Genomic DNA, 27,289 nt, shown 5'->3' on the forward strand with positions numbered 1-27,289 from the left:
TCCAAAACTAGTACATTTCTGTGAGCAAGTGTCAATTGCAATCGCCTGTTGTCATTTGTCATCTTTACTTGCGAAGTGGATTATTTCATTAAATAAATTTTTAAAATGTGGCCGGTAGTTATGGCCCTTTTGCGGCGCAATGCTGTTTATATAACACTGCCGATTGCAGCCGTTGTGGGCTTTATTGGCTATAATCTGGAGGATCTCTTGTCGGACAAATACACGCCATACAGTCGTGAGTAGAACTTTAATTATATTTATAGAAAAGTGCTTTTAATTTGTCCTTTTTTTTGTTTGTGGCAGCTTCGATCCAGGAGATCCGTGTTAAGCGTTTAGCTGACGAGAGCTCAGTGGAGAATGCTGCTAAAGTGGAGAAACTGCGGTTAAATAGTTCGGTTTTAGAGCGCAATTTGTCACCGTCTCTGCAGCCAAAAACATAATCGGCGCCCTTTGGCACCTTGTTATTTCAGTTGTAATTAAATGTGGGATAGAAATTAGACTAAAAATAAAAGAAAAAATAAAAAAATTGCATCGAACTTCAATTTTATTGAAGTTCAAACTTGACATCCCTTGCGGGGATCGAACCCGCGACCTTTGGATTAGAAGTCCAACGCGCTATCCTCTGCGCCAAAGGGACAGGTGGTGGACGCTTTGCCAATAACTTATACAAGTCAAGTGGAGTTTTTACCGTAAAATTCTCGAACAAAAGCTCATATTGCGCCTGCAGGTGGCCTATGAAATAATTGCAAGAGCATTTCTAAACACATATTGCAAAGCTTTAAGCAGTCGGACTTGACGGGTATCTAGAATAATTCTGGATACAAGTAGATTTTTAAGCAGGTATGAGAACAAGGCCTCGGTGGCGCAGTTGGCAGCGCGTAAGTCTCATAATCTTAAGGTCGTGAGTTCGAGCCTCACCCGGGGCATGTAATTTTTTTTCGTTTTTCCAATAAAAATTTTAATATTTATATTGGATATTAAATGTACAATTGTACGATGAGTTTAACAAACTCACTCAATTACACAGTTTAATTTATATTAAATATTTGTTATTTTCATTTATTTTCCGCTTAAGCTAAAACAAAGGCTATTTTATTGAGGCTGCGGTCCTTTTACTGTGAGAATTGCCGTAGTTTATTTTCCCATGCGCTGAATGGACCACTCCTGCTGGCAGAGGGGACAGCGATTGTTCTGCTTCACCCACAAGGACATGCAGCAGTGATGAAAGGAGTGATTGCACTCGCCCCAAACAACAACGCAATCCTGGCGACCCAACACATCCCGCTTGTTCTCCGCCTGGCAACGCAAACACGAATCTGCAACACAAAAAACATGCACGACAAATAATTAGAGAATTACGTCACTGATCTCGAGTACACAGTGCACTTGAGGCGACTACGAGAAATGTCAGCGATTCGCCAAATGCGACAACAACAGCGACATTATCGGCTGCCAATTAGAGGCAACTCTCGAACAACCCAACACAGATGACGCAAATACTCTCCGTCCGTCCGCCTGTCTCTCCCAGCAAAACAAAACAAGTGCAAATATATATATAAGATTTTCTTCCGTCTTTTCACTGACGATCAATTTAGAGTCAAGGGGTATATCGTTTCGTAGTTAAAATTAAATTAACATAAAATGTATTCTTGCCAGTTTTTATAGACTCTGAGATCATACATAAAATGCCGAGGAATTTCAATATTATATTTGTAATCTGCAACAAAAATGTAGCTAATAATTTATAAATAGTTAAAGCTGATTTCTTTAAAAATACACTGCCAGAAAAATCGTAATTTTAGAATTTAAGTTTATTTTAGATATTAAGTTTATTTCCCGGATTGGAAACGAGTTTATGTTTATGTTAAAATGTCGAATAAAGTTTCGATTTCCGCTTCGATTCGATTTCATTTTCAGATTTCGCAATGCAATTCGATGACTGCTTTTTGTCGTTAAATCGGCACATTTTATGATTTCATTCAACAATTTGTTGTTTTTTGGGTAATTTCACATACATTCATTCAATATTCAATGAAAAGTATGTAATCCAATAAAGCGAAAGCAGATCGGGGAGCCTTTTCGTGGGAGAGGGGTCACTGACATGCCCCAAAAATAAAACAAAAAAAATTTTTTGCTTCATTTTTCACTCAACAAAAAACTTTTCTCAGAATTACTGTAAAACTTTTGTCACTGACAATGCAAAAGTGCATGATATATATCTATATATATATATCATATATATATCTATATATATGAATGTATATATAGATTGGTGTAGGCATCACCTGAGCCACTTTGTGATGCAGGTGTTGGTGTTGACATTTCAAAATCTGAATGCGTTAGCAAAAATTTATAAGTACGTACTGCCTATATTGAAAACAAAAACAAATAGTGTAATTTTATAATCTGATGTCGACTGTGATATACCCTGTACGCTAAGCAAGCCTTTATGTTTCTTTAACTCTTCAAACTACAAAAAAACAGAAACATTTATAATGGCATACTTTCCAGCGTCGCAGATTGGAATGTGCACAATGCTAATAAGAATCTACATCCAAATCAATTCCAATTTGAAACTGTTTTGAGAAATTGACGTTTTATATTAGAACTCTAAATGAGTTCAAACCAGGGTGTCAAACAGAAACTCATGCGGTTTGACACCCTGGCTCAAACAATAACTTATAAAGCAGAGAGAGAGAGAGAAAGAGAGACGAGGGAAGAGAAGAGAAAAGAAGAGAAGAGATCATGACGGCTTTATTTTGTTTTAATTTTTAATATGGTTTTTAGAAAACACAAAACCAAAAAAATTAATTGCTTCTATGACGAAGACAACCTAGGAACATTATGTGTTTTTTCTAAAGCTTTTCGATAAATTAAAATAAATCTTTAAGCAAAGAAATGCTTTTAAGCCCAGTTGTGTTTCTGCAAATTATTATAAGCTAAATACATATATAAATGTGTGTGCACAGATTTCATAAGAATTGTCAGGATGGTCAACAAATTGAAATGTTTTTTAGAAAACTTCTTTCAAGTGAAGTCTCAGTTGTGTTCAGTTCAATGTGATTTGTAAATTGCATTCATTTCTTCTGCTGATTTGGCATGCCCACTTCTTCGCTTTGTATAGGGTATTTTCGCACAACGTAAACAAGAAACTGGTTTTTGGGGGTCGTGTGTGTGTGTGTGTGGGGGGGATTCAACAAGTATACGCCACATTGGCTGGGCCGCTTTGGTTGCTGACTGAGCCAAAAAAACAAGTGATAAAACATATCCCGAATGGGCTGCAGGTGGCAAGGGCAAAATTAGTACATTGAATGAGTCAAAGAATTACATATGTATGTATTTATGTAAATATGTTGTGATTCTTACTCATATTTGGTGTGAAAAAGTGCATGTTTTATTTTGGTTTTTCTTTCTTTCTTGTTTTTGTGCATTTGTGGATTGTAATTGAAAACCAAGAACAGGAAATTGTTAACATATTTTTTCCATGAATTTCCACGAATTTTATATTTTTTACTATAGAGTCAATAGCCGATCGAGCTGATCAAACAATAACAACTTTAATTTTAAATGCGTATTAACTTTAGCCATTTAATTGGGTTTTCTTTTTGGATTTTCGATTCGATTCGGTTATTGGCCTTTCAAATAGGCCATGTAATATGAGACGATCAAAAGAATCGTACATTATTTTTTATTTTTATGTTGTGTGTGTGGGTTTTATTTTTGGGTATATGATTATGATTAATCATAAAAAAAATTCAGTTCTTGCTGCTGGGGTTTACCAAAACTCATATATCAAATATACCCAAAGATTTTTGCCTTTTATTGGCAGTTATTGAAGCATCCAATAATTAACATACTCATTGTTCATTTGATCGATTTACATATAATAACAACGATTAAATAGTAGAGCCTCGCTGCTTAAGTATATTTATGGAACAATTTAGAAGTATTCTGAGGAATTTAGTATTTCCAGTTGTTAGTTGAAATGCGATTGATTCAAGTGCCTTGGATTAATCGTAACTTGTAACTCGTAACACCTATTAAAATTCACAAATGTCAGGTGCAAGGAACTACCTTCAAATCATGGGGTTACCAAGTACGGATATTGTCGCCTAAAGGTCTGTGGATCTCTCTCTCTCTCAGGGTCAATATATTGAAGCTGCCCTTAACGGATATGACAACCGAATTGCAGTTTGTCCAACGCATCGACAGCCTTACAACGAGGTGCTTGTCGATCACAATCATTCATATAATATACCATATCATAGCTACTACAGAAGAGGATTTAACTAGACCAACCTCGTTTAGATTTCCTACACAGGCATTTACATAAAGTAGAAAGTTAAAGTTCCGTTTTGCTTTCAAAATATATAGTATTGCTGAAATGTGTAAAAACATATAAATAGTTGAATTGAAATAAACATTTCTACGTGTGAGATATTTGATGTACTAATATGTAAAAACAAAACACATTTTCTTTATCTGATCTCGAAGTAACAATTAATAAATTTTGCTGTGGATGCAACCAAGCTGAATATACCCTTATCGTCCGTCTGGTGTCTGTCGTATGGAATTTACCTGCTTTAGCAATAAAATTGGTCTAGAATATGGAATGGTTTGTAGCTGGAATTTGTATAAATACGAAAATCATATCACACCCAATGAATATTTCATCATTTGCCTTTTTATTTGTTTGGAGCTGGAATTCATCCATAATAATAATTGTCTGGGCAAGTTGAAGCCAATCAATTCAATAAACAATTACAAATACACATATGTTATATATATATATCTATCTATCTATCTATGCATGCATGTACACAAAAACTATATATATATCGGCAATCTAACGTTCTTGTTAAATCAGGGGCCGGTGCACAGTAGCACAAAAGTGCTAAGAAATTGTAAAAAAAAAAGTTAAAAATGTATTTGAAACGTAAATATTTTATTGATGAAATCTATATTGGCTTATTATGTAACTTATATTAGTAATTTGATCATATATTGATGCATATCATTAGCACGCTCTATTGATCTCTACTATAAATAAATAACACTGGAAAACTTCTACTGTAAACAATTCAAGTGCGTCATTTAATAAAGTACACAGTTTTTATACTCTGCTAGCGACAGAGTGTATTCCCTTAGAGATATTTAATACAAGTACTATTATATAACTGACTCAGACAAGAAGATATTTGATATATATATACTTGAATTTAGCTCGAGGCAAGAAGCTGCGTCGATTTGTGCTCGGTTTTCAACAGAGTATTTCGCAGTCGGCTATATTCGATTTATCAATTGATTGAGTGCAGTCAGATTTGATCAGTTGTGGGCCCAGCTAAAAAGGGGTGTGTCCGCATATTGCATCTTTCTCGAATAACTAGATTGGGAACGCGTATGCAGGGCGACAGAGTCGACAGCGATTAAAGCGGGTTAATTAAAAATGTGCATTGTCAGGCATTAATAAATAGACGGCGACAGACTGGCAAATGAAACGTGACAAATGACGTGACATAAGCCAGACTCAGACTCAGTACCCACTAACCAGAACGTAGAACTCGGAACACAGAACTCAAAACTCAGGTGATTGGCGAACAATGCAAACAAAAAAAATAAAATAAATAAATAAATTGTTGCATTTAATTCTTTTGTAGCTATCAGCTATCAGCTGTTTGCTATGACACGTGATGGCGTCATAGCAAGCAGTCTTCAACAGGCTCTCATTTGAAATTTGGGCAAGTGTAATAAAAAAATCAATTAGATCTTATCACACTTTTTATATACCCAATAACATTTCAAGTGTGTAGATAAGATGTATAGTTGTACGACTTGATTTTTACGCTACTTAAAAGAAACATTTATTTGTTTAATATATTTCTTAAAATTTTCATGATGTGTAATGATTTCTTACTTCTCTTCCAGATGATTCTAATGACAACGATATAGACTGATATTTATATAGCGTATCCACATCTGAATATTTCTAGCGTCACGGCGTAATACGTAATACACACATGCACATTATTTGTATTTACATATGAAAGGGCACTGGAAATAGAAATAGAAAACGAAAACCAGACTTGTTCAACTGGCATTTGAAATATTTTGATTGAACAAGTCGGCTGATTCGAACAGACATCTAACTATAAAAACAGACGTATGCTAAACAACATTCAAATACCGGTTTGCAACACCTGACTAGACAGACAGCCAATGAACCGGGCCTAATGCATTCAGACTCAGACTGAGACTCAGACGCGGAATATGCAAAACATGCCGCGTCTCTCATTTTAACCCCCCGCTCGCCTTATGTAACCACAACTGCCGAGTGTTAAGTTCAAGGTCAACGGGTTGCGGGTTGTGCGGGGTGAAGAGAGTCGAGGAATAATGGTTGCCCGTCTAAAATTAGCGCAGTGTTTCCTACGATAACGAGCTGAATGAGCAGAAGGGAGAAAGTGAGACACGAGACGAGAGACGAGTTCGAGCGCCTCCACAGAATTGTTATCGTTTCCATAGAATTTCATCTTATCGATAAAAAAAAACCAAATGGAATATTGGTCACATGTTATTGCACTTCTTGCTTCTACTCCCTATTTCGCTTCCATTCCACACACATCACGTTTGCTCTCTCTCGCTCTCGCTCACGCAACTCGTTTTCGAGTTAGTGTTGCTCTTCTTCTTCTGCTTGTTCTCCATCGCTTTTGCTGTAACGGTCTTGCTTACGTGACGTCATGCACGGGGGCCTGTCTTGTACACAACAACAACAACAACATAACGAACGTGCCCCCAAAACCGGCCCGCTCATGCTCTTACACAAAAATAATTGTACTCTGCTCTCTCTCTCTCTCTCTCTGTTTGCTGCTCTCTTATGTGCATCGTTCATCAGAGGCTGCGTTACGGCCTAAGAGTAATTACGAAGAGTAGAGGTATTGTTGGACTCAGGTGAAGACGCTGCAATGGCCAATGGAAATGTACACAGCAAATATACTGTGTGTGGAAAGTTATTGTTGGAGTCGTTGTTTTTCTTTTTTTTTATACTAGGAATAATTTGATCAGCGTCCATTTGTGGAAACTCGCACATGTGACACAAGTAATAGGTGTGAATATTACTAACGAACTGTTAACCAAAGAGCAGACGGGAAAATGTAATAGCAAACTGTTAACTGTTAAATGTTAATAGTGCTCTGAGAGAAGGTTTACTTAATTAACTATCTTCAGACAAACAACAAACAATTAAAATGGAGTGGAAATATTGATATTAATTATTTCAAGATATTTTTATGTAAATAGTTAGAAGCTAGTTAAAGATTGCAAAATATATACAAATTTTAATGTACATTTTATTAAAAGAGAATTCAATTTGGCATTTGCCAAAGTTTGGGCTGTTTAAAAAAGGTATACCTGTAAAACAAATGATTGAAACTGATGCCAAATCGGAAATCAACTTGACCGCATCTGTTTTTTTTTTTTGGCAATCTATTGTGAAAACGTGCAAATATCCTAAGGTATTTGAGAGGCAGAACCAGGCAATTCTGGCAAGTTCCACTTGTGGGTCGAAATGCCCAGAGTCCAATCAATGTGACCAATGTGAACGGTGAATGATCGCAGTCACATGCAGCGAGACAGAGTGAGAGAGAGCGAGAGCAGAGGACAAATGAGAACAAGAAGAAGAACAGCTACAACAACGACAACAACAACAAAGCTCTGCAAAATTGTAATTTTTCTTTTTGCTCAACATACAAAAATGAAAGAGTGTATGTGTGTGTTGGGAGAGTGAGAGAGCGTTCAAGTACTAAAGGAGATCCGCAGGCGAGCGCAGTGGGGGGAATAAGTCTTATGCTCATTGCATCCCATCTTCTGACGCGTTCGACAAATGAATGGAAAATTTCGATTTTCGTTTCGCTTTTGCCTTACACATTTGTCTTTCTAAATGTTTGTACTTCTTCTGCATACGGTATATAAATACATACATATGTATGTGTGTGTGTGTTTGTGTCGTTCGTTTCCCTCTGTTGGTAAATTTCCATAAAATTTTCCACGCAACTCTTAATGCACGCAACACACTACACATACAATTATCATTTATGTTGTCTCTTCAACAAACTTTGTTAAAAGAAGAAGCCGATAAAAACTTCCCAACTGAAAATGCCCTTCAGTGTCTTTAGCCCTCCATCATTTTGGCAGAACTAAATTCGAGGATTTGTCTCCTAGCAATATCAAAGAATATTAACTTTAAAAAACACAATTAAATTACTGTTTTATTTCCACAAGATAATCTATAAAGAACTGAATAATATTAAAGCACACATAATCGTGTGGGAATAAAGCCCCATCATAATTAATAAGCAACGTGTTTAAGTTCTTACCCAGATAATCTATAAAGAACTGAATAATATTAAAGCACACATAATCGTGTGGGAATAAAGCCCCATCATAATTAATAAGCAACGTGTTTAAGTTCTTACCCAGATAATTCCCTGCTTATCAATTGCATAACATTATTGATATTTTACATCACACTCCTAAACTTGACGGCGTGTGCCTGGACGACTGGAAGATTGGAAGAGAGTCAGTTGTTGTCGGCAAGTTTTACATAACACTGCACTGTTATGTTATGGATGTTAGTATGTAATTGTATGTAAATATTACAATTTATATTTCTCTATCTTCCATAAAGGTGTCTGACTAATTTAGTGTTAAGCAAAGTGTTCCAGGTGGAACTTACGGTTTACAACTTGCGCGATAAGCACGGCAATCGAGAAACGAGGAATGTGAGAATGCATTTGATAACATTCTCGACATTTGTTAAATAATATTCGAGCCGAGAACAATTCGGACAGACATTCAACACAGATGCAGGTATGTAATACTGTATTGTAAGGATCATCTGTATAAATATTCAATAGTGCATTCAATTAATCAACAATAGTTACTATTCATATTCTGCACGACGAACATTAAATACCCTACGACTGAGGAATTACTGTTTTAACTTATGTAAAGTCAGCATTATTCATTGGTATATTTATTTATTTAAGTAATGATGATCAAATATTGCCAGTCTACGATTAACGTTTAATATTTGACTTGTTTGTAAATATTGATTTGCTTAGCTATAAACTGACAAATGCACAATTTGCACGCAGTTTTCAATTACATTAGCATAATAAGGTATTTCAACTCTGACTACTTGTCTCTCTCTCTCTCGCCTACACACAACTGACTCGCTTCCATTCCGTTACAATTTGCTTCCAGCAATAAGTTAAGCACAAAAAATGCAGGCATTCCATATGCCGTATGAATGTCATTTGTAATGTCGAGCTGTAATTGTTACAGTCACTAACTTGAACTTAAACTGTTGTTGTTACTATTAACTGCTAGCACTTAGCAGACAATACATTGTATTATTATAACTCAAATCGTATAACTGACAACGGACGTGTGCCGTGTCTGACGGACAGACAGACAGATTAACTGTAAGGCATGAGAAAGCAAACAAAAACAGTGTTTTTATGGCATAATTTAATAGTTGTGCTTATTGTTGTTTGTCGCACGCAATTGTTATTTAATTTGGCACGTTTTTTTCTATATTGGGCTGCTGCTGTCTAATTTTAACAATACATTCTACAAACCACTAAAAATATATTTAAAAAAAAAAGTCGCAATTCAGAGAACAATAAATAAAATTAAAAAAATTACATGCCCCGGGTGAGGCTCGAACTCACGACCTTAAGATTATGAGACTTACGCGCTGCCAACTGCGCCACCGAGGCTTGTTCCTACACAGGAGCCGATTGCTTACTTGACAAGACGCCACGTGGCGGTGCTCTCTCGCTCTCTCGCTCTCTCACACTCGTTCTCAGTTATTTTCTCTCTGTTAATCTCCCTTATCCTACTGGAAGCTTAATTTATTTGCTATTTTTATACGTAGAATATAATTGCACGAAAATGAAATGTTTTTTTAAAATGCATGGAAAGTTACTAAAACACTTTTACTGCTGTCTGCTGTTGGGGAAATACATTCAATTTGAGGCTTGATACATTCAATCAGTCGTTTTGATAAATTTGTTAATTGCTGCAAATCATTCAATCAATTTTTATATTGCCACAATTTAAAATATTTATTTATTGTGTAAATTTTGAATATACATTTTTTTACGATTTTTTTTCTCTGTAACATTTTTTGCTTTAATTTAAATAAATATGTTCCAAATTCACAATTAATTGTAAAGGAATTAATTTTTATGTTTAATCAGATTGACTTAGATAAATGCCCTAAATACAGTTGTAAGTAAAAAAAAAGAGCATTCTACTTGTCATTCCAAGAATATATAGTCAACACTATATTCAAATCAAACAGAATGGCAATATTTTGGCTCATTATTATTATCGCGCAAAAAACTTTGAACTGGTCGGCGGCGTGAGACGCCTTTGACCTTGAGTGAAGGGCGCTGCTGCCTGGCGCTGCCTTTTAGTCATAAATAAGTGAATGAGTGAGTGTCTGCGTTCGTGCATCAAGAGCAAACACTTGCGTTGCATGCACATGCAGTCAGTCACATCACGCGTATGCTGACCTGCTCGCTAAGTAGCTGACAAAAAAACCCAACGAAAACCAAAAACAAAAATAAAAATGAACAAATAAATAGCAAAACAAAAAATGCTTTGTACATTCGAGCTTGCGCGCTTCTTTCCGTCTGGCTAAGTCAAAAGTTTAAAGTACGCTTCGCAATAATGTTTTCGCCATAAGTCATTGAATTATTAGTTAATATTGGCACCAACGGAAGTCTATAGTTCACTTTATGTGTTAACCTAACCCACATTCAATCACCAGCATTATCTACAGACTTCACAAAACTAGCAATTCATGTCACTTTGTACTCACCATATGTGTGTGTATGTGTATGAGTGTGTGTGTGCATGTGTGCTGTTATTTGCGTGTGTATTACTTGGTTTGGAGGCTCGTCAGTAGTCACAAAGCTCGCACGTCATATAACCGCCATCATTACATTTGCACACATACACACACACACACACATACAAACATTGCTGGGTATATTTACTTTTTTTTATATTTGTTCTTGCGCATGTATCATGTGCCAAATATTGGGCCCACGTTTTAAAATAAAAATACAATTGTTTCTAGACGCAGAGTGGCTGAGAGCAAAGTGCGGCATCACATGCTTAAGTAAATTTTAAACGTTGCTCTTTTGTTTTTTTTTGTCTGTGCAATTTTTTTGTTCGACTTCGCATACTAAATTTAGCATTTTTTGGCTACAGAAAGCATTGCGCGTACGTGTGTGTGTGTGTAAGTCGTGAGAGTAATTGCGATTCGAGCAACGCTCTCTTTTTTTTCACTCTCTCTCTCTCTGCCGATTACGTGTCATGTGCTGAAATTGAAATGATTCTGAGATCGTGCGCCGCGATTGGTTTGCCATAGATAAATTAGCATTTAATGATTTCGTAAAATTGACTTTAATTTGCCCATAACTTTATATGCTTGTGCTCTGGCAAATTAAACACAAATAAAGAAGCATTTTGGCTGACGCAATAACTGCCAATTGCATCAGCATTTTTGGCAATCTGCGCGCATGCGCTGCGTCGATTAGTGGCATCGCGACGTCAGCGCTGCGTCGACTGCAACATTTTTTCTTTACCTTTGCGCTTTTACAGTTTACATCGCAGTGTTGCTAAGTACTGCATTTTCTCTCGCCATTTGCTGTGACTGTCTCTCGTTCTTGTTGTTGTTGTTTCTTTTTATCTGCTATGGCTGCTGAGAGCTGGGAGAGCAGCCGCTGCCCGCAAAGTCTTGGGGGCTCGTCTGTTGTGCTGTGTTCGTTATTGTTGTTGTTGTTGCGCGAATTTTTGCCTTTTTCTGCTTAGTTCGCTCTAAAAATAGATAAAGCGAGAAAAGGCAAGCGAATGCCGTTGCCGATTGGCTGACTGTGATTCGAAGTTTTTGCTCGGAAGAATGAGCAAGTGGAATTTTCTGTTGCGTCATGCTAATGGTCAGTTTTATTACAATGCGCAAATATATTGTGACAATTAAAAAGAATTTCTATTAAAACAGCAGCGATAATGATTAATGATATCTTTAAACACTGCACACATAATACAATGAACACTTCATGAAGCAGCACTATTTAAAATTTGTCGAAGAAGATGAAGTACTTTATGTTCAAATTTATACCGATATAATACATCATGGTTCACTTTGCTGCTCTTCCTTTAGAATGGGCCAATCTACATTTAAGTTGAATGCACTTTCTTTTAGCATCTACTTTTAGTACCATATTTGGCAAGCCAATATTGAGTTCTCTTTTGAAGTTGCTCTCTGCACTGGGAACAGCTTTTTTTGGCTGGCAATAAAAAAACCGGTTTTGCACTCGTGACGGTGACTCGTGTTTGACCTCCCCTGCATATTTGTTGTGTGTGCAGGTGTGTGTGTGTGCGTGTGTGTGTGTGTGTGTGTGTGTGTGTGTGTGTGTGTGTGTGTGTGTAGATATAAATATGGTTTTTACTTTATTGCTTTGCAGTGAAACCTTGATAATTAAAATATAATTATAACTCTTGATCTGCTGTTGTTTAAATGTATTCAAATCAAATGTCAAGGGCAAATGACGGTCATAGGCTAAGGTGCAAATATTTAAAGCTGTAGCGATTGATACTTATCTGTTAAATACCCTGTATGAACGAAATATACAAAATATATTATCTAAACAATTTAAGTAAATTTAAACAATAATAATTAATAAATATGCCAACCGGTGTTAGACGTGATATTGAGTAAACACTATGGTAAATGAGTCACAGATTCTGAAAAAAAAAATTTCCGCTTATCTATGTGTGTAGATAAACTATATATATATATACACACACACACTCACACTCATATCTAATATAATATTTATTTGCACACACAACTCGTTGAAATGGCAGCAACAGTTGGAACAAATTATGCGGACTCATTGAAGAAAGAGGCAATGCTTCTGGCATTTGTTGAAATACATAGAGAGACGAGCCCCCCGTCCGACAATTGGGGGCGCGTTATTTGCACCAATAATAGCAGACGATGATGCCACAATTATTAGGAACACAATTGATGGGGATAGATTTTTATTGGTTTTCTTTTGTTTTTTGGCAATGAAAAATGAAAGAAGTAGCAGAAACTGGCGCAGAATCAGAAGCAGAAGCAGAAGAAGCCACGCAAAATGCGCTTCAAGGCTGAGCAGGAATTAAAATTTGCACGCGCCCTCAAAGTCAATTTAATAATATTCAATTGAAAATATGTGTAAATAGAAATCAATTGGCTCAAACAAGAAACGCATGCGAGGCAAGCAATTAAAACGACTCCAAAGTGGAGAGAGCGACGACAGCAGCCAAAACAAATCAATAAAAACCATTGATGATGGTGCCACTGTGTCGCGTCACGTCCTCCAGCCAGAGATGCCCAAAATGCGTCATAAAGCAGCGCAGCAATGAAAGCGTGGCATTTGCGGGCAGCGCAGTCGCGCCGGCGCGCACCAACCACCCGCAGCAATAGCAGCAGCAGCCGAGCAACAACAACAACAACTCCTACACCTTTGACTTTGCTCTCCACTCATCTATCATCTAATTTTGGCGTCGTCATCACACACACACACACACACGCCTAGTTTCATTCATGCCTTCTTTTCGACCTTCGCAGACTTTGCTCTCGAAAAATTCAGTCAGTTTCCTTGCTCACCAGCACACAAACACACACACACACACAAACTTACTGAGGCGCGCACAGTGGGAGAGCTATGGCGCTCTCACTCTCTCTCTCATACTCGCCTGTTTTACCGTTCAGGCAGCGAACAGTGTGTAAAAAAAGCTCGAACGAGTTTCTGTGAATTGCTGTGCGCTATATAAACGTTGCGCATTCGAGTCTCGTGCTTCAGTACACAATAGTGGATATCACATTTAGTAGTTTGTTCAAAAGGTAAAATAATTCAGCGTTCGCTTCGCACACAGCAAAAGCGAAACTATGCAAAAACTACACGTTCATTAAGAAAATAAAATATAAAAATAAAATTCAATTAAATTAAAAAAATATTAAAATTAAAGATACAAATTCAGTAAAATTGCAAAAATTATTTAGATTCGTTGCTATCGTAAGCTATTGTTATTTATTTATAGTTCTTTTCATTTTTTTCGCGCTCCAAGTTCCGGTCGTAGTCTTATAAAGTTGTGTGTGTCGCGTCGTTTTATATCTTCAACACTAACAAAATTAAACAATTACATTTGACAATAAAAAAAGTCTCTAAGGTGTCTGGTGTAAGAAATTTATGCGTCAATCATTAGTGTAAATTTATGCGCATTATTTGTAAGCGTCGCCGTCTGGAAACTAGTCTGAAGTTATTTAATGCATTAGTTTTACGTAATTTGTGTGATTTTTTTTGGCAATTTGGCAAAAGTGATGCACAACAAAAACAACAACAACACACACATATGCGAGGCTAAAACAAGTTGAAAGAGAAAAAATTGCAAACAGTCGAAACAATTTTAGAGAACGCCTGACCATGAAAAAATTGTTAATTTTAGAATTTGTTGTTGTTTTTTTTTTTTCGCAAATATACACAACAGACATGATATTTAGACAGCTAGAAAGTTGTATGCATATGCATATAGACAGATATAAATATATATATATATATATATATTGTTTGTATTTCTCGGGCATTGCAAATTTTAGAAATGAGGTTTTTGAACGCGCAAAAGTGAAAAGGTCGCAGAAGCTTTAACAGCAATGACAATGTGGGCGCCTCTCAATTGCAACAAATGACATATGTAACAAACAGGATTTGTCTTTGTTAATTAACAAAAATACAAAACAAAATATATACAGAAATAACATACATAAATTTGATATAAAAATAAATGTCCAAAAACAAATTAAAAAAAGAAACGTAAAGATACAGCTTGAAATTCGCAACGTTGCAATGTTGACAAAAGAGCCGTCACAGCAACATATTGCCTCTGTGTGCGTGTGTATTTGCTCGATGGAAGAGCGTATGACGTTCACGGCACGTGAGCACAATTTAAGAGAACGCAAGCAATTAAGAGAGCGCATTTAAAGCTAGGGTTAAGAGCATGGCGTTGTCTATATACATGTAGGTTTGTGTGTGTGTGTGTGTGTGTCTGCTCTTTATCGCAGGCCGATCGTTCATTAGCGATAGTTTGTCTGTCAGCAACAACGTTTTATCTAATTATGCGTGTAAGTGTGTGAGTCTACCGTGATTCATTACCTGTCCGCACAAACATCTATGTGCACTTTCAAGGCCAATTCACACTACTTGGTAAATTGAACAAAAAAGAAGCAACAACTAATGTAAGCCAAATGCAGCAATAACAAAGGCAGACACACAAATATATATGTATATGTATATATATATATATACAAATGTAAGTCAATCGCACAATGTTATATCACTGCTGGGCAAACCAAATAACAGAGGAGAGAGCGCAAAAGGAAGGCAGCCACAAAGGCGACAGCGGCAGTGTCGGCGTCGGCGTCGCTGTCGACGTCATGGCGCCCACGCGTCCCATCAGCATCAGAATCGGCATCAGAATCACATGACGCAGGAATAACAAATGGCACAAAACACAAAACGAGCAAAAATTGGCCCACGAAAATTATAATTAACTGTCACAGCTAATAAATAGCACTGCAAAAATATTTATATAGAGATAAGTTGGAAATTTGTAGGTGGAAAATTTTTTAGAACAGACATATTTTTGCCAACTGCCGCCACATGCCAAAAACAAAAAAAATGCAAATATAAACAACATTTTCCCCAAACTATTTTTGTGAAAGTGAAAAAAGGCGCCAAACAGTGGGCAGCGGATGTGAATTGACACAACTGCAAATGTTTGGCAATAAAAAAGCAATAAATATAAAACGACATCACTTTGAAATAAAGGAACATTAAAAATAGACTGAAAAGAGCAAATATTAAATGTTGATAAAAAAAGAATTTAAGCAATTGTCGAACCAAAAAATAAATCAAAATGTTTGCATATTTGAAGATACTTTTAAGAGCAACTGTACACAGGGCAAGAGTGGCGCGTGCTCTCAAGGACAAATAGTTGTATCTTGTATATATCTATACACTTAGTATATATATATATATATATATATATATATGTATATGTATTGGAAAGTGGGTGTGTTTCGTTCCATTCGTCGCAATAATTATTTAGGAGGGTTCGCACTATCAAAGAAAAAAACACTTGACGCACTTGATAAGACTGCAGACATAATTATAGCCAGACAGTGTCTATATAGTATATACAAACTGATTAGTTTGCACCTTTCGATTGGGTTCAAGTGCAGCACTCGTAAATTAATATGGATTTACATACACTATAAATATATATACGACTAACTCTTATCTCTTTCACTCATTGCAGCAAAGACAAAATCCAAAATACAAACAAAGAAACAACAAAAAAAGAAGCAAAGAGTAACGGGACCTTGTTAACAATTACAACAAACAAGTCGAGTCAAGTCAAGTGTCTTGTCACATATTAATAAAAGTAGCTGAACTGCCCAACCGAAGGTTACGCAAAAAGTTCAAGTTCAACATTAGCCTGGCAACAATCCACTGATAAGATGAGTGGACGCGACAATCGAGCCGCCGGCGCCGGCGGTGGCAGCGGTGGAGGTGGCGGCGGCGGTGGTGGCGGAGGCAACCATCATCATCACCATCAACCGCTGAGCAACGCAATGGGCAAATTAAAGGAGAAACTAACCAGAGCCGGTGTAAGTATTCTAATTTAAATATAAACATTTTCCATTGTTTTTGATTGTAAATTGTTTTTGAGCGACAATTTTGTTATTCTGTGTAAAACGGTGTAAAACAATTCCGGTTATGTTTTTGGATTGCAAATGGGTTACAATAGCTGATCGGCGGTGCTGATAGCATCACAGCCAACACGATCCGAAAATTTGTTGAGACCTCGTTGCCAAAAGTCATTGAACGTCTGCGATAAGCACGCGAGCACGAGCTACAAAGATTCAATTGAACAATTTGTCTTTATGGCATTATCAATTTGGAATACTCTAGGCTGACAAAAATGCGGATTTCCGAAAAATAAATAAACACTGAGCCGTCACAAGATACCCTAGCAAAAAGGCATATTTGTAAAGATGCATATTAATAATTGGTCAAAGACAAACGTCAACAACTAGTCAAGCACAACGCTTAAGGACAGCCTAATAAAAGGGATTCAAAGAAACAAGTATTGCAGCTTATTAGCCGAATAAATTCACAGAAATTTCAATTATTTATGTTTGTTAAAACGTTTATTATTTTATGCAGATGATAGTAATAATAATCATACTTTAGATAGCTAAATTTTTAAATGAAATTGTTAAAAGCGAATCTTTTACTATGAATTAGTTTGGTCTACTTCTGAAACCGAGTTATTAACCAAGAATAACTGGACTAAAATAGTAATCATTTAGTAGTCGATGAAAGTGATCAAAATTGTAAGGTAGCCAAAGACTGACGCAGAATTGAGAGCTGATCGAGCTGAGATGGGTGATAAGCAGGCAACAGCTAAATGCTGGCATTTGACCTTTGACATTGGCAAGCAGCCAAGAACAGCCTAGAATTATAATCGACGGCGAGAGAAAGAGAGAGCGGCTCAGTGCGTAATCGAGCTCTGATTTGTTGACTATATCAATGTTAATGCAAGCAAATATGTATATATATTCAATCATAATTCAACTCTAACCGCATTCAACAGGAGGAGCTGGGCTATCATCGTGTCGAAAGCAATCTGTCGGCATCGAATACGGCTACCAGTTTGGACACAATATTACCGGAGGATCCTTTCCCATTTCCCCAAGCGGCACCGCAACGCCATCCGCAGCAGCAGTTCCCATTTCTGCAACAGCAACCACAACAGCAACAGCAACCACAGCAGCAGCAGCAACCACAGCAGCAACAGCAATTGCAACAGCATCATACACAACATACACAATATCAGCAACAACAGCAACAACAGCAACCGTTGCGTCTGTTGCATGACATTGATGACGAGCAGCCGTTATCATTTCGGCCACTGCTCGAGGACGATGACATTCACGAGCCACCACAAGAAATACAACAGCAGCAACTGCAACAACAACGTGGCAACTTGCGTGCCAGTGGCAGCTTGGAATTGACGCCACTGCCACCGCCACCCACATCCTTGGAGCCGCATCGCGATCGCCAGCAGCGCAGCGTTGTGAATGAGGAGCTGCAGCGCAGCAAGCAATCGTTGAAGGGTTCGCGTGTCTCCTTTGAGAGGGCGCCGCAACAAAGCAACAGCAACAACAACAGCAAAAACAACAGCAAGACAACTGTTGCCGCTGACGCCAGCGATGACGATAGCTTTGAGGATCGGCGCGTTGGCTACCAGCAGCAGAAGGCGACCAGTGTGGATCACAAGGGCATCCTGAAGGATTTGCGTCACATACTCGCCAGCGATAATCGCCGCCAGTTTCAGGCCAAGAAGCACGTCTCGCTGGACATTAAGGGCACCCCATTTTTGCAGGATCTGCTCAAAGATTCGTCGTCGGAGGAGGAGTTTCACAAGACCCGTCGCGAGTTCCAGGGTCGCAAGCATCAGAGTCTCGATCCACGGGTCACATTCAAGTTAGACAAAGTATTACACGGCTCCAGCACCGACAGCGACGAGGAGGGCGAGGACGCCGAGCATAAGCGTCTGATACATCGCCCCAAGGACATCACCAAGCCAGTCATTATCGACCTCAAGGATCTGGAGAGCGAAAGCGACGAAGATTTCCTCAGCTCTCGACAGAATTTCCAACAGCAGCGCTCCATCAGCACCGATTCGCGCAAGAGGTGAGTCTCAAAAACTCAAACTGAATTCTGTTTTAAAATTCATGAATTAACCAACACTGTTTTTCTTGATTTACAGCCGTCGACTCTACGAAATGGATGAGATGGGCAACAAGCGGGGCGAAAATATCCGCCATGCGGTGCCCTTTGTCCGACAAATTACCGAGGATGGCAAACCCAAGCTGGAAGTCTACAGACCCACAACGAATCCCATCTACATATGGACACAGGTAGGTCAAATCGAAGCAACTCAGCTTAAGAAACTAAAGAGGCATCCAAAACTAGTCGTTGATGAATGCGCAGCTTGAATTGGAAGTGTAGAAATTGCTGCGAATAGTTTGATTATTGCAAAGACTTAAGAAAGCTAAACTCAATTTAAGTTCAAATGAGCTCGGATGAGAAGAATTTGATATACTTGTTAGGGTGACGCAAAACTGTTTAAAAATTTCAATAAGAGTTACAATTTTATGTTGTTCAAATCTAAATCAAAATATGCTTTAGCCAAGAATTTTTAACATTTTTTGGCTGTTGAAATCATGAAAAGGAGTCAAATTTTCTTAGTTAAATTACTGAAAACTTAATTGTACTTGTTTCAAGTGTTATTCAAATGCTAATTGAGTAATTTTAATCTTTGTGCTCTACAATTTTTCGTTTGTTTTGGTTCCTCAACATCAGAAATAATTAAATATTTGTAGTAAATATTTTTGGCTGATTAGAAGCATAAATATTTGGAATTTCTTATCATGTTAACACTTTAGTTAACCGAAAAATAGCAAGTTCTCGAAAAGAATCTATAAATAATATAACATAATGGATTAGTTGCGATTTCAATTGTTTGTTTATGCTTCAACGCTGACGTAGGCATCGAAAATGTGACCCGGTCTCCATTGTTGGCTTGTTAAGCTAAGCTAAACTGGCGCCTCCAAGCGAGTACTCACGAGTGTGAGTGTATGAGTGCATGAGTGCATGTGAGTGTGTGTGTGTGTGTGTGTGTGATGGGTAATGGCCTTATGAATGCCACTCAAATTGCCCATAAAGTAAATACAACAGAAACCGATTCAAGCTCGCATTCAATCTTTGAACAATTTAGAGCGCTTCGTTTGTGGGTCACCATTGGGAATAAGACGCGCGTGGCTGGGCTATTTTCGCACGCCTAGATTACTGCCACCCCCCGCTTTGCCACCCCCCTCGCTCTTTAATTGAAATTGAAATAACGCACTTAGTTGGTTACTTATGCCCCGACTAAAAATATAAACACTCACGGCACAGAGAGGGAGACAGCGAGCAACACACAGAGAGAGGGAGAGCGGGAGAGAGAGGTGGAGAGAGAGAGAGAGAGATATAGAGAGAGAGAGAGAGAGAGAGGGAGAGAGAGAGAGAGATAGAGAGAGAGAGAGAGAGGGAGAGAGAGAGAGAGAGCGGGAGAGAGAGGTGGAGAGAGGGAGATAGCGCCTTGATAACTGATGGATGAATGGATGAACGGCCTCCATAACCTACCTTTTTGATACACTTTGTGCCGGGGTATTGTAATTATGTGTGCAAGTCTGTGTAGCTATCAAGAGTATATAGTTCGTGATCAGCTTTTATAGCTGACCTGATACGGGTTTAATGACAGTTGGAATAGATCAGTCTAAAATATCAAACGGAAATTATGTCTATTCAAATTACTATAGCTGCTATAGCTGTCAGCGGAATAAGGATCATTTTCTGTATGATATTATTTCTGTAAGATATAGAGTAATATATATCATCTAAAAATTGCCTAGAATTTCCTAAGAAGCAATTAACAATTATCTCATAGGAAAACTGTCTTTTTACAAAAGAAAGATCAACATTAGACTTCGATAAGCAATCGATTTTAATTTTGAACTGAACAGCTTTAGGCAAAGAGCATCTAAACGTCGGCTTGGAGAAAGTCCGAGTTTTCAACCATGGAAGAGAAGTGCATATTGCATCTGTTCTTGCTGCTGCCTGCTGGCCAAATGTGACTTAGTTGCAATTTGCATATTAATCGAGTCGCATCTAGTTCTCTCCACCGAAGAACAAAAATATAAAACGAAAAATTAATACAAAGAAACCGCCGTAAACTGAATTTTTGCACATTTAACTCGAGAGCAAGTGTTTTGTGTGTGTGTTTACTAATCTTGAGCCGGAGAATCATTTGGTGGCACACGTAAACAGCGTGATAAGCTGATGTCAACAGCTGTGCCTCCGAGCTGATCATAATTGAAGCCGTGGCTAAAGCGTCAGCCGATGTTAAAGCTGATCTGCTGAGGCTGCTTGCTTGTAAAGCTTCAACTGAGACATAATCAATTGTTGCGCACTGGCCACCGATTGAATACACATGCACTGATAAGCCCACCCGTATCTATCAGTTATTGCTTGGCAAATATACATGCATAAATACATAAATACATTTTAGTTTATGTATATGCATATATACATATATATATATATATATATATATAGTACGTGACTGCACAAATCGCACTCGAAATTCTAACGGCCTAGCTGAGTTGAGCTGAGCTGAGCTGAGCTGAGCTTGTGTCTCTGAAATCGAGAATTGAATTCGAATTCCACTGATTTTCACTTTCAGTTCACTTTTGTCCGGCAAAGCGCAACAAATGCGTTAGTCCAAATTCAAATTCAAATTCAAATTCAAATCCATTTTTTTGCTCCCGCCCACGTTCTGTGTGTTCCGCATCGGGCAAGGCTTCGAGCAGTGTTTTTGTGAAAGGCGGCAGTGCTTGTTGCAACAGCAAGGTTGCCCCGTTTGCTCCATTTGTTGTTCTGAAAGCTAGTTGCGATCTCTGATCTCTGATCAGATCTCAGTTTAACATGAAGATCCTAATGCGTGCGGACACTCATGTGTCCTTCTCGGTGCCCATGGAGGAGCCCAAGGCCAAGTGCACCGACTCTCAGGTAGACTTGGACACAGACACAGACACCGACCTCCATTTAAATCACTGATCATTTTAATTCCTATATTTGTTTTCTCTTTCATTGCAGGTGCTCGCTGCGCTAAGCGTCTCCTTGGGCTCCCTAGTTGTGGGTTTCTCCAGTGCCTACACCTCACCCGCCCTGGTCTCCATGACAGATCGCAATTTGACGTCCTTTGACGTGTCCACTGAAGACGTAAGTTGGAAATGAAACAATATTCAAACTCAAATAACAACAGCAACAGCAGAGAGGAATTTAAGTGTGTTTTTTTAATTTAGATTTAAAATCTGCGATTTGATCCCAATTACTAAGCAGAATTAAATGGGACAGGAATTGACGTCACTGATTCCTAGAATATGTCATGATAACACTTAAATACAGCATTATATTTCTATTTGAATTATTTGCTAAAAAGGTTCTTAAATCTTTTCACATTTTGAACCCAGCGAAAACTCTGTTAAACAAAAAAATATGAAAAGAATGTCAGCATTATTTGAAAGTACACAAAATGCTTCACTCTAATTAAGTTTTATAAATAACAAATGTAATGTAAAATTTACTTGAAATGCTTGAAAAGCATGTCGAAAATTTGCGTTTTGGAACGTGTTTGTTAAGTGAAAATAGTTGGCAAGTTTCTCATTTTTATACTGCTGCGGAGGGCATATTAATTTTTTGTTGTGACGTCTACATGACACCAGCAAGAATATATATTCTTGATCAGCATACCTATAGACCTGTAGACTATAGGCAAATTCATCGTCATAAGAATGCTTTTATATAGTGAAATTTTAGAGAAGAAGAATTGCACTTAAAGTGGCTCACAAAATGTTGTCAATTTGAAAACGCTTTAGAAAATAATTAGTTGCAGGCCTAAAAAGCAACCCCTCAGCAATAAGTGCAAGCAAGCAAAACCGTACTAAGACTATTTTGTATTGATATCTTTTACAGGCTTCCTGGGTAGGCGGCATTATGCCACTTGCTGGCCTCGCTGGCGGCATTGCTGGCGGTCCACTGATTGAGTATCTGGGCAGGCGCAACACGATTCTGGCTACGGCTGTGCCGTTCATCATATCGTGGCTGCTGATCGCCTGTGCCGTCAATGTGCCCATGGTGCTCTCTGGACGCTTTCTGGCTGGTTTCTGTGTGGGCATTGCGTCGCTGTCGCTGCCCGTGTATCTGGGCGAGACTGTGCAGCCGGAAGTGCGTGGCACGTTGGGCTTGCTGCCGACGGCATTTGGTAATATTGGCATATTGTTGTGCTTTATCGCCGGCACGTATATGGATTGGTCAATGTTGGCGTTCCTCGGCGGCGCATTGCCGGTGCCGTTTCTCATTTTGATGTTCCTCATCCCGGAGACGCCGCGCTGGTATGTGAGTCGCGGTCGGGAGGAGCGGGCACGCAAGGCACTCGTTTGGCTGCGTGGCGTGGAGGCCGATGTCGAGCCGGAGCTGAAGGGTCTGATGCGCTCCCAGGCGGATGCCGACAGACAGGCGACACACAATACAATGTTGGAGCTACTGAAGCGTAGCAATCTGAAGCCATTGTCGATATCCCTGGGTCTGATGTTCTTCCAGCAGTTGAGCGGCATTAATGCCGTCATTTTCTATACGGTTCAAATCTTCAAAGATGCCGGCTCCACTCTCGATGGCAATGTGTGCACCATCATTGTGGGCACGGTCAACTTTATAGCAACATTCATTGGCATATTGCTGATTGATCGTGCCGGTCGTAAGGTGAGTGCCATTTAAAGTGACATGCCAGTCAACATGGATTACAATTGGGATTCCCCCCTCTCTCTCTCTCTCTCGCTGTCTTTGCAGATCTTGTTGTATGTGTCCAATATAGCGATGATATTGACGCTATTCGTGCTGGGCGGCTTCTTCTATTGCAAGGCCAACGGCATGGATGTGTCCAACGTGGGCCTGTTGCCCTTGTGTTGCTTTGTCGTCTACATTCTGGGCTTCTCACTGGGCTTTGGTCCCATTCCCTGGCTGATGATGGGCGAGATTCTGCCGGCCAAAATACGCGGCTCGGCGGCGTCGGTGGCCACAGCCTTCAATTGGACCTGCACCTTTGTGGTGACCAAGTCGTTCCTGGACATGATAAGTAAGCTCCTTAAACTAAGCAAACAAAATAACAAAAACAATATACCAAAACTCAAAGCAGAGCAGCAAATTGTTGGTTCAAAGGCATTTCTTTCCTGAATGCAACTCGGGCTTTGGCATTCAGATATTTCTTAAATCAAGAAATTGATTACCTATTATAAGCATGCCAAGTCTAAAGTAAAACTGAATCCGTTTAAATCAATATTTGCAAGTTCTTACTTGAAGAACTAAAACATTTTTATGTATGTCTGCATTGAAAACATGCTTGAAAAGTGTATTTGGTGCTTGATTCAAGGAATATCTTGAGCGTTATACATCTACTATATATATTTATATATCTGACTATATATCTTTTGTTCAGCTTATTAATCAACAATCATCTATTTGCTTTACAGAATTGATTGGCGCACATGGCGCCTTTTGGCTGTTCGGCGTCATTTGCTGCATTGGCATGTTCTTTGTGATATTCTGCGTGCCCGAGACGCAGGGCAAGACGCTCGAGGACATTGAGCGGAAGATGATGGGACGCGTGCGTCGCATGTCCTCGGTGGCGAACATTAAGCCATTGTCCTTTAACATGTAAACCCATAAAACCACAACTACAACTACAACTACAACAGCTACAACAGCAGAAAGCAGGATCTTGAAACGATCAAACCAAATATTAGTCTAGTGCCTTAGTGCTTAAGTTGTACAACTATCGCTATCGATATCGATAACATCGATAACGATAATTAGAGAGAGAGAGAACGCGCATGTTTTTCTTAACAAAAAAAAGAATTTCCTTTATTTCTACATATATAATTATTATTGTTATTATGATTATTATTATTTATATCGCTAAGAAACCTCCCCCCACTCCCCACCCCACGTAGTTTTTATGATTCTGTAAATTATGAGTTTAGCACTAATTCTGTTGACTAGATATGACCGAGACATGATAAAGTTTTGTCGCTATATAGAAATGACATATATAATCTTTTAGTAGATAAGCGAAAAAAAAATACTATCCAAAAAAGCCAAGAGCCCCCACCTTAAACAAAACAAAAGAAAGAAAGATATAAAACCCATTGGCTATTCGAATATTACCACAGCATGTAAAAATAATGATAATGAATCTCTACAGAGAATATCACATAAATATCTATTTAAATGACTATTGTAAAATAATTAATGAGAAAACAATATACATATAAATATATAAAACATATGAAATGAACTGTCTTTAAAGTTATCTCCATTAAAACGGTTTTGAAAAAGCCGTCGAATATTTGCATGCGACCTTCGAAATGCGTTTTACAGTTGCACAATGTCGATGCATACGATACGTGATCAATATACATATATTATTTTCTTTTTGATGCCAACTGGCGTGCATGTCATATATATAAATATATAGCTATATACTTAGTTGCACATGAGACGAATGCGAAAGCAGCAACAATCAGTAACTGTTTGTGTCGGCTTATATAGTGATCTTTATAGAACACTGGACAAATATACGTATAGACAAAGTGACCGAGTTAATCAACAGCTTGTGTCAGTGGGCTTATCTGCAGCATTACGGCAATCCAAAAACAAGTCTGGAAAACCCAAACTGCAATGCGATGATAATTAGATTAGATGCACATGGGATACTTATTACAAAGAACAAATACAATTTGTATATATACGAATTTGATTAATTGATTGAAAAACAATTACATTTCTTAAGGTTTATTATATATACAATATATAACATGCATTTTGACCACGAATCGTGTTTCCAAATTGAAATGCAGTTTTAAAAAAGAGTTCAAAATATGTTCAATGTGCACTTGCTATTGAAAATCGTGTAAATTTGGACAAAGACCAAATTTAACTCGTTTTATATTTCTTTATTAATCAAATTAGTTTTAATTTGTTTTCCTAAAGGCCTATCTGCTATCTGCATTCGAATTCCAATGGTTTCAGTTTCAGTTCACTTTTGTCCAGCAAAGCACAACAAATGCGTTAATTATTTCGTCGTTGTCTAAATCCAAATCCAGATTCTGTTTCGTGTTGAGCAAGTATTCGAGCAGTGTTTAGTGAATGGAGGTGGTGCTTGTTACAGCAAGGTTTCCGACTCCAATTGCTGTGAAAGTCTGCAGCAATCTCAGATCTCATCTGAGTATAAAATTCATAAATTCAAATTTGATTGTCATATTAAATTCGCTGTCAACAAAGCCTTTCAAATTCTTTGTTTTACCAAGCGTTGGTCAAAGGAATTGGATGATGCTTATTCGTTCAAGATACTTTTCACTTCTCTTCTACGTCCAATTGTGGAATACGGATTTTGTGTGTGGTCTCCTCAATATCCGATTCACCAAAGCAGATTGGAATCTGTGCAGAAGAATTTCATACTTTTGGCTCTTCGTCGCTATGACTGAGGTGTATTTCTTGGCACATGTTAATAGTACATATAAATCATTGAACTCTTGAAGTAAAGAGTGATATTCAAATGTATTTTTGTACGTTTTGCCAAAAAATCGAATGAAGACTTCCAACTGAATTGGACATAAAAAAATGCGTATTAAACTGGCTCATTTTACTCCCATTGCTCTACATCAATTGTGGTTGAAATAAGAAAGCGCCAATTTTCTATTGTTTGTGTTTTCCAAAAACATGACGTGCAACTAAAGTGAAACAGATACAATAACAATTAACAATATCTTGGACACTTACCCATTACTTGGACGCGGCAAATAGCGCAAATATCGCATTCGACATCCCAGCTCCACATTGCGACTGCATTCCATTTCTTCAGCGTGAACATTTTCTCTGGTTTGCTATCATCTGTTGCTCGATTGTCCACTGAGTTTTCACCATCGTCGGCCATTTCTTAAGCACACAATTTAAATAAAATATATTGTTCGAGTTATTGTTTATTGTCAGATGTGATGCTGTTTTGCTTCTTCTTCATTGTCTGCACAAACAGCTGATTGACAAGTTCCACACCATCCACACAAAACAATCACCCTGTGTGGAACAAATCGATACAAGTTTTCCACAGGGTGTTTCATCACTTATGGCGCGCAATTCAAAGCAGCCAAATGAATGAAATGCATACTAAAAGTTTTCATTGCTTGCCGCACACGCAAAGCATTACAATTGTAATGATTGCAGTTACGAAACACAGTCGTGATTAATGTGACTGTTAGCACTTGTGCCAAAAAACGAGGCCATTAAATAATTGAGCGATCGTATCTTGTACTCGGTTCGACCTGCGTTGCGTTTCAGCAATAAAACTTAAGCTGCACAAATTGCACACTTGTTGGCAATACACTGGCAATAAATAAAATTGCAAAAATCCTCAATGAACAAGAATGGATACTCTAAAATGTGCAAAA

At 38.1% G+C, this 27,289-nt stretch overlaps 3 protein-coding genes and 3 non-coding genes across 7 annotated transcripts; 3 read left to right on the forward strand and 3 right to left on the reverse strand.

Annotated features, from left to right (window-relative positions):
* Positions 1-90: 90 nt before the first annotated feature.
* LOC6560761 (small integral membrane protein 12-A) lies at positions 91-542 on the forward strand. Its single transcript, XM_001986457.2, has 2 exons — positions 91-235; positions 304-542. The coding sequence occupies exons 1-2, from the start codon at positions 106-108 to the stop codon at positions 438-440; spliced, it is 267 nt and encodes an 88-aa protein (XP_001986493.1). The 5' UTR covers positions 91-105; the 3' UTR covers positions 441-542.
* A 22-nt stretch (positions 543-564) lies between these two features.
* On the reverse strand, positions 565-637 carry Trnar-ucu. The gene has a single exon. It is a non-coding gene; the product is annotated as a tRNA-Arg (tRNA).
* A 216-nt stretch (positions 638-853) lies between these two features.
* On the forward strand, positions 854-926 carry Trnam-cau. Its single transcript has one exon. It is a non-coding gene; the product is annotated as a tRNA-Met (tRNA).
* Positions 927-1,032: 106 nt separating this feature from the next.
* Positions 1,033-26,825, reverse strand: LOC6560839 (RING-box protein 2). Its single transcript, XM_001986458.2, has 2 exons — positions 26,625-26,825; positions 1,033-1,316 (listed from the first exon to the last, which is right to left on the reverse strand). The coding sequence occupies exons 1-2, from the start codon at positions 26,776-26,778 to the stop codon at positions 1,135-1,137; spliced, it is 336 nt and encodes a 111-aa protein (XP_001986494.1). The 5' UTR covers positions 26,779-26,825; the 3' UTR covers positions 1,033-1,134.
* Trnam-cau lies at positions 9,704-9,776 on the reverse strand. The gene has a single exon. It is a non-coding gene; the product is annotated as a tRNA-Met (tRNA).
* Positions 16,440-24,880, forward strand: LOC6559185 (facilitated trehalose transporter Tret1). 2 transcript variants are annotated; one of them, XM_001986459.3, is made up of 7 exons: positions 16,440-16,786; positions 17,776-18,878; positions 18,955-19,105; positions 21,885-22,010; positions 22,764-23,549; positions 23,637-23,922; positions 24,317-24,880. In XM_001986459.3, exons 1-7 carry the CDS (start codon positions 16,637-16,639, stop codon positions 24,502-24,504), a joined length of 2,790 nt encoding a protein of 929 aa, XP_001986495.1. In that variant the 5' UTR covers positions 16,440-16,636; the 3' UTR covers positions 24,505-24,880. The 2 variants fall into 2 exon arrangements, with proteins under 2 accessions (XP_001986495.1, XP_032589789.1); XM_032733898.1 differs by lacking the exons at positions 16,440-16,786; positions 17,776-18,878; positions 18,955-19,105 and adding an exon at positions 21,469-21,797.
* Positions 26,826-27,289: the final 464 nt, after the last annotated feature.

This window comes from Drosophila grimshawi, unplaced genomic scaffold (genome assembly GCF_018153295.1).
Source record: "Drosophila grimshawi isolate 15287-2541.00 unplaced genomic scaffold, ASM1815329v1 contig_1367, whole genome shotgun sequence".
Taxonomy (NCBI): domain Eukaryota; kingdom Metazoa; phylum Arthropoda; class Insecta; order Diptera; family Drosophilidae; genus Drosophila; species Drosophila grimshawi.